This window comes from Gymnodraco acuticeps, unplaced genomic scaffold, assembly GCF_902827175.1.
Source record: "Gymnodraco acuticeps unplaced genomic scaffold, fGymAcu1.1, whole genome shotgun sequence".
In the NCBI taxonomy this organism is placed as follows: Eukaryota; Metazoa; Chordata; class Actinopteri; order Perciformes; family Bathydraconidae; genus Gymnodraco; species Gymnodraco acuticeps.
The window spans coordinates 95001-104577 of record NW_022991632.1 but is presented as its reverse complement, the minus strand read 5'-3'; the positions used below and the strand labels follow the sequence as shown (position 1 = coordinate 104577).

The following is a 9577-nucleotide window of genomic DNA, read 5'->3' as shown; positions in this document are numbered from 1 at the left end:
ATAGTGGAATATCAATGGCATTATTAAGGCTTAAAGATGTTACAAAAATGTTTTGTTACTGTCTTGGATGTTTTAAACTATGCAAGTACTTACAGCAGTGGTACTAATTATTTAAAAATCTAAAAAAGGATCTTTAAAAAGGACATTATATCCATCATCCAGTTTTGTTGGGCATTTTCTTTGGATTCATAGTTATAATGGCTGTCTGTTCTCAAAAGCATAGCATGAAGGACTCTCATAAACAATACATGAATACAACAAGATGAAACTGACACTAGCCAGCAGGTAAACCTGAATCGAGTAAAACACAATCGTCTCCAGTGAAAACGTGCTGGATGTTAAAAGTCAAAGTAATTGGCTGCAAACTCCATTTCCGTTTTGATATATTTTAATTGTGTTTCAACAACATTTTAGACAGTAAGCCCTTTATGTCATTATACAAATTATGAAAAAAATATTCTGCAGGGCGAACAAATGTTCCAGGCACATTACAAAATACAAAATGTTTTACAAACCGTATAAAGTGGATCACATTTGGAAATGTTGAACACAAATTCAGAAGTCCCAAGGAGATGATTTATATGCTACTTAGACTTGAATATAGCTGTCAGTAGAAACGTTTATCACATTTTCTCCTCCGAATATTGCTATAGTGATTAGAAGAGTTCAGGAACAGGTAAATGATCCACCAAACCAGAGAGCCCCCTGCAGGATACTGATATTAATGTCTACTGAAAAAGGCTCACTAACAAATCAGTAGACTGCTATTGTCTGCTATTAAGTATTTGAACATTTCCAGTTATTTCTAAACTAGTTTTGTTGATTTCTAGGGTTGCTCAAATCTAATCCAGAGCTTTCTAATGTGTCTTACGTTTGTTTCTAGTGTTGACACAAACGCCCAGACATTTACTCCCTGAAAACATAGTGGTGATTGCTTTTTGGTAAAAGATTATTTGGTCTTTTCTGGTTTTAAGAAAGTGCAAAAATAATGACTGTTTAGCTGAATGTCATTAAAAAGCACTTAAAGTGCTGCCTAAAGTTTAAGGGTTTTTGGACACATTACCTACAAATGAAATGATGGTGCATCAAATGATCAAGAGATGATTACATTAAATAGAGGCATGAGTGCTTTGGAGTGGTTACAGAACAGAACGTACCAGGTTTGATTCCAACCTTGGGACATTTCACAGCCCCCCCCCCCCTTCTCGCCCCTATTTCTAAACTTGCCTCTGACAAATACATGCAAAAATAAAACGTTAATGAATGCATGCCGACCTTCCAGTATAATCAGGAGCCGTGTGAAGGCTGAATTAGATATTTATCAGTATACAATTAAAACTTTTGTAATTTAACAATTAAAAGGCAGTTATCGAATATAAAATACACACACCTATTCCACATGTTCGCAACTCTCCTATAACACAATACAATCCTGCAAAGCTACATTTGTGATCTACCAATAAAATGAATATACAAAACCGTCAAAGTGTTATAGGGTGGCTGGAGGTGACTATAGGACTGTTAGATGTCTCTATGAGTCAGAGTCAGAGTCGTCATAGTAGCGGTTCCTCTTGATCATATCCTCCGCACTCAGCTCCTCTGCATCACTTCCTTCTTTGTCCTCCTCCCAGAAGCCCACATCCTGGGAGGCGCGGTCCTGCTTCGGCTGTGGAGGTGGAGAGGCGGACGGTGAGATATCGGGGGAGTTGCTTCTCAGAGAGTGTCTTCTTCCACCATCTTGTCTTCTGCTGCTGCTGTTCCTCTCTTCCATGGTTTCTCTCTCTCTTCCAGCAGCTCGGTCTCCACAGCCTCGTCTGAGATGGCATCGCTTGTATTTTCTTCATCTTCGCTCGGTATTCGAGGCAATGACTCTTCTTTCTTTTCCTGCCATTTCAGCTTCTGAGGCTCTGGCTTCTTCTCCACTGCTGGTTCTTCAGACTGTTCGTCCTCGAAGGATGCCCTCCAGTCCAGCAGGGATTTGAGAGGGCGCCGAAGCTCCCTGGGCTCCGGGGGGGCGGCGGCGCGGGGTTTGGGTGCGATTGTAAAAGGCCGAATGCGCTCCTTCAGAGAAGAGCTCCTCCTCAGGCTCTTCAGCTCAGCCCGGTCTGAGCTCTGGAAGGGTGAAGGCACCTCGTCCCCCCGGGGGCCACTTGGCTCTCCAAAGTCGGTTTGAAGAAACTCCCTCTGTGACTGGACTGAGTGCTTCTGTCCCACAGGGGCCCTCACCAGCCGGGGGGGGGCCAGGCGACCCTCAGCCTGCGTTTCTCCACCGGCTTCTCTGCAGACTCTGGCTTCTCCTCGGCCCTGACAGGTTTCTGCACACGTGTCTCCAGTCTGGCAGTCAGGTCTCCTACCTTCACTGGCTGAGAGGTCTCCACGGCCGGGGGCCCCTGTTTCTCTGAGACAGTCTCAGCGGGACGCGTCACGGCTGCTGGGGCCGCTTGCTCCCTCGGTGTCAACACTTCCTCACCTTCCTCTCCATCAGCTCGAGGCTCCCAGAGCTCCTTGTGAGGCCGATGGCCGAAGCCCTCGTCATAGTTGCCTTTAGCTTTGAACAGCTGGCTGAAATGGGGCTTGCAGTAGACTTTGCCATGCAGAGAAGCGTAGTTCCCAAGACTAGAAATTAAAAATGGCAAAGATGTTATTTTTCTAATTTCCGTTTTTGAGGTTCTTGTGATCGGCCACCAGGGAGGCATTTGAAAATCACGTTGAAAATGTAGGAAATATGTGACAGTGCACAACTGACCTGAGCGTGGTGCTGCAGTGAACACAGCGGAAGCAACTTTTGTGGTAGACATGCTGAAGAGCGACCAGGCTCTCCAACGGGTACACCGTCTTCTCACAATCGACGCACATCTCCCTCACCGGTGCGCTGAACTTCTAAACACACAATGAAAGTAACACAAATCCATAATTAGAAAGGGCTAAAAGTGCACATTTCTTTCGATGCTTCATGAATGTGTCCATCTTTTTGTAATGACTGACTCACCCGAGGTGCTTTGGGCTGCTCGCTGCTGCTGTCCCCTGAAACAGACAAAGCATCAGTCAGTGTTTTACTGAGCAGCTGGAAAGAGCAATCAAACCAAACTGTGTCTCATACTCGGTGTCAGAGTCATTTGGGAATATTAATATAGTAGTTAATGTTCCATTTTACATTACAGGTTAAACTGCATAAATAACACTAACAATGCCCTTTGAGTACTGTCCACTACGACTCACCATTGCGTTCAGGTGCAGGAATGTGTTTCTGAATTGATGGTGCAGATGTTTTTGGAGCAGGCACCTCTGCGGCCTGGAGGAAGCACAAAGGGGAAGAAAAGAGGGAAACAAACACACGTGTCAAGTGGCTGCTACAGAGAGAACGGCTGTGTATTTGCCAGTTAAAAAGACAGACTTTGAAAACACTTGTATTTACACAAAAAACAGTTATCCCAGTTATATGTTTAAATTCAGCTCTTGTTGAACTCACAGAGCGGGTGGCGCCTTGTTTAGAAGCAGCAGCCTGATACTTGGCCATCTTGTCCCTCGTGGATGTGGAGTCCAACACTCTGTCACGCACAGTCAGACCTAAAGCAGGACATATAAACACGCTTAATCCTTTCATTGTATTCTGCAGTAAACACACGTAAAATCTATGGCTGCATTTCACACATTTCATTGTGTTCATTGAAACAACTTTCTTCCAACTCAGTGGATTCGGGAAAAAAGTTAGGGGTTAGGAGATGACAATTATTTAATTCTGCATTTTGCATCACCCCCACTAAATGTGCAGAAGCTCCATTCATTATCTAAAGTGCTGTGTGTGTGTGTGTGTGTGTGTGTGTGTGTGTGTGTGTGTGTGTGTTTATTTACCCCCATGTTGGTCCATGTCCTCTGATGAAGTACTGCGGGTTATCCTGCCAGCCTGTAAGAGGAAAAGGGAAAGAAAAATAGTTGAGATCAGAGGCCTAATTACTAAGTTAATGGCATGAAAAAGTACAAAATTCACAGCCTATGTGAGGCACTAACTGTTTCACAAATGGATATCACAAGACATCCAGACCAATTATTCAAAGGTTTTGGAATGCATCATCCTCACATTTTGGAGAACACTGCAACAAACAACAACTTGATTAAGATGCCTTAGTGGGAGATTAAGGGACACGTACTATATCTAAATCTTTCAACCTTAACTGAGGACCTGTAGGTGTCTTTGGGACATACTTCTCAAACACCAAACGTCATGCTCCGTCTCAGCAACACTTCAGTAAAGACACACCAGCTAGTACAGTCACCAGTTTTTTATACTTTTTGACATCTGTCTCCAGCAGAAAAAATGCCAGGTATCTGCATGGACACCCTGTAACATGCCTTTAACCCCTGCTTTGTGTGTATGCCCATGTGTCACTAACACTAATAACTAAACCAGACAGTTTCTCTCAGCAGTTTTATTGAACACACACACATACACACACACACAGGTGGAGAAGAGTTTTGGACAATTAAAGTAGACCTTATTTTTCAGAACGTTTTAGTGGGACTGTGGATTTGTGTTGTGCCACCGTCGTCCTCATCCAATCCAAACCACCAAATGCAATACAAAACACTCAAAGCTTTGTGTATACTAAATATAAGGAGATTGAACCTTTTCTTGCAGGATTATTGACAGAGTAATGGCACATTTCCACTGCAGCGGGGTAGCCCCGTTTAAGCGTCCCTAAGCGTCCTCGCTCAGGCCTCGGGCTGCCTTGCTGGCCGTCCGAGGCCGTGGCGCATTTCCATTACAGTTTAGGACCTGGGGTAGCAACGCAGTGTAGGCGGGGCGATCGGCTTTTTGGGCGGAGCGACGCTGGGTAAAACTGCAGTGGCGTTATCTTCAATGCGACACAACTCACAAAACACACACAACAATGGAGGATGTGGAAGCTCTTCCGTTTACAAAAATGCTGTGTATAAAAATGCTGCAAGCTTGCTTCTAGATATATATATGCGACACTAGGGATGATCTCGCGCGCGATCTTGTGACGATTCTCTCTGACCAATCAGCAGTCGAGAGTGTTGACGTCACTAGTTCAGCCCTGGCCCTGGCCTGATAGAACCACGATTTTATGGGGCCGGAAAAAGAGGGAAAAAGTACCCGCTAGCCGGTGCTAGGCTATATGGAAAGGCCACCAAAAACTGGCCTGGCCGCTTGAGGACAATTAAGGACACTTAAAACGGGGCCATAAGTGTTACAACTCAGTTCACCCTGTAAATGTTCAACAGTAACCTAAAGCCATACGTCAGCATTTGTAGACACTGCAACTTGCAAAAAAAGTTTTCAGGCAGTGTGTTGAAGACTGTAGCACACACCACAAACTGCACAACATGACATAAAAAAGCCTATAAAATGGAAACCTAAAACTGAAGCTCAGGGCTGCTGGAAACACACACTGTGGCTAATGAAAAGTGAGATAAAGCCCATCGCTCCTCAGAGGTGATCCTCTGAAGAAAGAAACAGCTTTCGGTCAGGAATGTTCCCACATTCCTCTCTTATGGAAGGTGAAGAGTGGAGGGCTTGTTGTTTTGGGCTAAGAGGGAGAGAGACACTGAAGGAGAGTGAGAGACAGAAAATGGGGGGGGAAGAAGGGCCACAAACCAGGTGGAACAAGACATCTTCAGAAAATACAGGGAACAGTGGACATCTGAAAGTATGACAACCTAAACACAACTCTATGGTCAAAGAAAGGACCTTGTCCTTAGCTGCTGTATGGAAACGGTTATTATACTCAATAACAGGTGGCTTCTTATCTCTGTTTTACATATGCAAACTAATTGCATTGTCCTACAAAAAACAGCACCACTCATTCCTGTCCTCTGTTTGGTTTAGTAGCAGTCACTATTGTTTTGCTGCAAGGCTGGAGGGCATAACAAGCCTTGTAAATTAGGATCTAATGGCACTTTTCCACTGCAGGACCTAGCACGGCTTAGTACTGTATGGTTAGGCCTTGGTAGGCCAGGCTCACTTTATGCTGTGTTTCCATTACAGTTTACCAACTGGGGTAGTAACTATAGTAACGCAGTGTAGGCGGGGCAATCGGCTGTTCGGCGGGCGGAGCGACACTGCGTAAAACTGCCGTGACGTCATCTTCAATGACAAAACCAAAACATCAGCCGCTAGCACTCAGACCTCACTGCTCCTCATATCTGTACAGAAACTGGACAAAAGTTAAACAAGCAGCCTACAAACCACAGACTGTCTGTGTCATGGTGAATACAGTCGCTGGTTTATTTATGTCTGTAGGCCGTTATTGTGAGTGTGGACGGAGCATATACAACGTTAGCTTAGCCTGATCGATCCGATCTCCATTCAGAAAACACGCATTTTTCGCCTGCCGTCTTGTCTGCAGACCGGTATCAGTATGTTGTTACTTCGGCTTTATTTTGAAACGTGTATTACAATTAAATCACGGTCAAATATGTTCATTTTGTTGTAGTTTTAGCCCCCTTGCTAGCGATTCACTCTGACCATTCAGCAGTCGAGAGTGTTTACGTCACTAGTTTAGCATATTCAGCCCGGTAAGAACCTCGATTTTGTAGGGCCAGAAAAAAGGTGAAAAAGTAGCCCTGAGCCGGAACTACCCCTAGTGGAAAAGCAAAAAAAAGCTTAAACCGTGCTACGTGCTGCAGTGGAAAAGCGCCATAACTGTTTAAAGAGTTCCTTTAAAGATTTGAATTGAAGCAGATTGAGGTAATGCAACATAAAGTTAACTACATCTTTTCTTCTCAACATGGGTTCAGAAAAGGGTGTTTATGACCAATGCCTGAGAAACTTGGCCAACACATTAACAGCTGGCAATGTTGGCAAACAAAGTGACCAAGAGCCTCATTCATAAGCAAATATGACCTCAGCTAATGTCGAATGTAGACACAAATTGAGAACTTTTTGCCAGTCTTTTATAAATATTGTACTTATTAAACTGTGGAGGGGCTGTCCCACCTAGAAGTGTCTCAAATGTGTCTGATGTTAAACATGATCTGATTTGTGTGTACCTTGCCCATGGTCTCCTCTCCCCTCTCAAACTTCATCTTCAGGTTGGTTAGTGGCACTCTGGGTTTTTCATAAGAGGCACAGGGGCTGGTTGGAACTTGCTCTTCAAGCTTTTCAGGTCTTTCCCGGTGTGTCAGCACATCCCTCTCCATCTCGGTTTGCTCTTCGCCTTTGGATGCCTCTGGAGCTGCTGCGGGCTTCTGGACCACACTGGCTGTAAGTTGATCTCCCTGAGAGGGTGGCACCCCGGGGCTCTTCAATGGATGGCCGTGCTCAGCGATAGACGCAGGCCTGGCCAAAGCAGGGGGCCTGCTGCGAGGGGGGGGCTGGCTGGGGGTCGGGACGGAGGACGGCTTGTTCTGTGGCTGCTCCCAGCGCTTCTTCAGAGCACTCAGGTTGCCCGGCCGCAGGGAGGATGTCACACTGTCAGACTGTGAGGAAGACAAGAAAAGATTCAAACTTTAGTCAAAGTCAACTTTATTGTCAATCTTTCAGTTTGTGTGTACAGACAGAGAGATCAAAATACCGTTTCCCACAATCCTGAATACAAATATATAAAATATGTATATACCGATATATATACACAATCAGACACATTTATACATATGGACACATTAAGACATAAATAAAAGCACAACAATCAATAAATACAAAATAACAGTCACTTCATTATCTTTGGGAAATGTACATTAGTGCAAGATTGTCCATAGCAGCGTAAAAGGTGTCTGGTGCTGGATTTGAGTGTCTGAGTGTGTGTGGGGTGTTAAAGTCCAGTGGGGAGAGGGGGAGGGAGGGGAGGGAGTTCAGCCTCCTGACAGCCTGGTGGAAAAAACTGTTCTTTAGTGAGAATTATTCAAAAGCACTGCCAATTAAAAGTATAGTTTGGTCTTGTTCCTGTCATCTGTCTATATGGTGAATTATAAAAGTATTTCCTTTTGGCAGCAAACAGTACTAAACCCACAGCTGGATGGAATAAAGGACATGCCAGAATCTGAGTTTGGCTTCACTGACAGATTAGGTGAACAGCTGTTCAAAGTTGGTCCAGGAAGTAGATGTTTTCCTGCGGCAACTGAAGGCTACGATTGGCTCAAGATGGACATAACAGGGACGAGCATGCAGGCAGATTTTATTCAGCTGCATTCCTTTCCATGCGACAACTTCACCTTTCCCAAAAGAACACTGGGGAGTGCTCTGTTCAACACTCAGCCATTCGTGACAATAAAACATGTTGAGCAGCAAACTGCACAACAGCTCCACAGGAGGCACACTACTGCCGGGTGACCGCTGTGAACTTCCTTTATTTTGAAAAAGGAATGACACGTTGAATAAAGAGGATGTGGACATGTGAATAAATCACTTTCATATAAGTAAAATAATCAACTAATAAATCTTAGAGAACATTGTGAGCTTTTGTTGGAAAGCCTCCCAGCTAAAGTCAGGCCAGAAGAAAACATTTAAACAATGTTATGTTATGAAAACCACAACTCCACAAAGTACAAATGAATCTAACATTTAATATAAAGAGGATTAAAGTTGACCAACAAAGAAAAGCACACAATTACTCCCTACATGAACAACTTCCATAGCATAACAGTACAGAAAACGACATCTGGTAGATCTACAAATAAGTTATAAGAACATGCAAGAACACAATCAGACAAAAAGAGGAAGAATACAAATGTGAGAATAAAGAACTGAACAGAAGGGACAAAAACCCCAAAGTGTACAAAGAACTGACGCACAATTACTGTCTTTGTGAGGAAAGTCCGGGGTGAGCAGAGAAGGCAGGACAGTGGCAAGATTGTTCCCGTTTTTTAAGCAATAAGATTGAAAAAAGGAGAAACTTGTGAATTTGTTTGAGTACAAACAAGATGTAACTACAACTTGACAGCAATGAAATAGAGAGTCCTTTGGCTGGTCCTTCACAGGTCAGGGTGCTGAGAGACAGAACTCTCACAGATGTTAGCGGCTGAACAGAATCTGAGAGCTAGTCCAGCCCCTTTAACACCAGGAGAATGACTGAGAGGCAGAATACCCAGGAAACCACAGCAGGAAATGATACATTCAGGGAAAAGTTAACTCTTTGTATGCTGTGCCGGCTTTTAAATTATCCACTCACAAATTATTTCTCAAGATAATAGCAATACAAATGTGTCTACTTAGCACTTATTTTGAGAGATTGAAAATAAATGACATAACATATGGAATACACACCAAAGTGTAGGGGAACACACTGGAAGAAAAAAGAACAATAGCCACTAAAACTGATGTTTTGAAAAGATTATTTTTAGTTGCATTTTAACCGGCGTTTGAAAAAGGACAATGTCAAAAGTTGATGACATTTAGCAAGGTCCCAAAACTGGATTTTAAACCTGATTAAAACCCCGGATGTTGCAGTTAAAAAGCATTCACTCTGAAAATAAGCCTTCTTGCTTTATTGTGTTTTCATCCTCTGTGGTTTTTAACGTATGAAATGACTGCAGTGTACTGATATTGTATAACCTTGACCCCATCAAAGAAAAACGCAGAATATTGTACAAAAGAAACTGTTTAGGGCAGCTTAAGAAG

At 43.6% G+C, this 9577-nt stretch overlaps 1 protein-coding gene across 1 annotated transcript in view; it reads right to left on the bottom strand.

The window, feature by feature from the left end:
* Window positions 1-370: 370 nt before the first annotated feature.
* The window catches only part of LOC117534232 (LIM domain and actin-binding protein 1-like), a 15267-nt gene continuing 6060 nt past the window's right edge, over window positions 371-9577 (bottom strand). The window contains 10 exon segments of the mRNA XM_034198409.1: window positions 371-1722; window positions 1725-2139; window positions 2141-2230; window positions 2232-2616; window positions 2747-2880; window positions 2990-3024; window positions 3220-3292; window positions 3470-3567; window positions 3853-3904; window positions 7012-7440. Of these exon segments, the coding sequence (XP_034054300.1) occupies window positions 1532-1722; window positions 1725-2139; window positions 2141-2230; window positions 2232-2616; window positions 2747-2880; window positions 2990-3024; window positions 3220-3292; window positions 3470-3567; window positions 3853-3904; window positions 7012-7440 (1902 nt within the window). The 3' untranslated portion in view covers window positions 371-1531.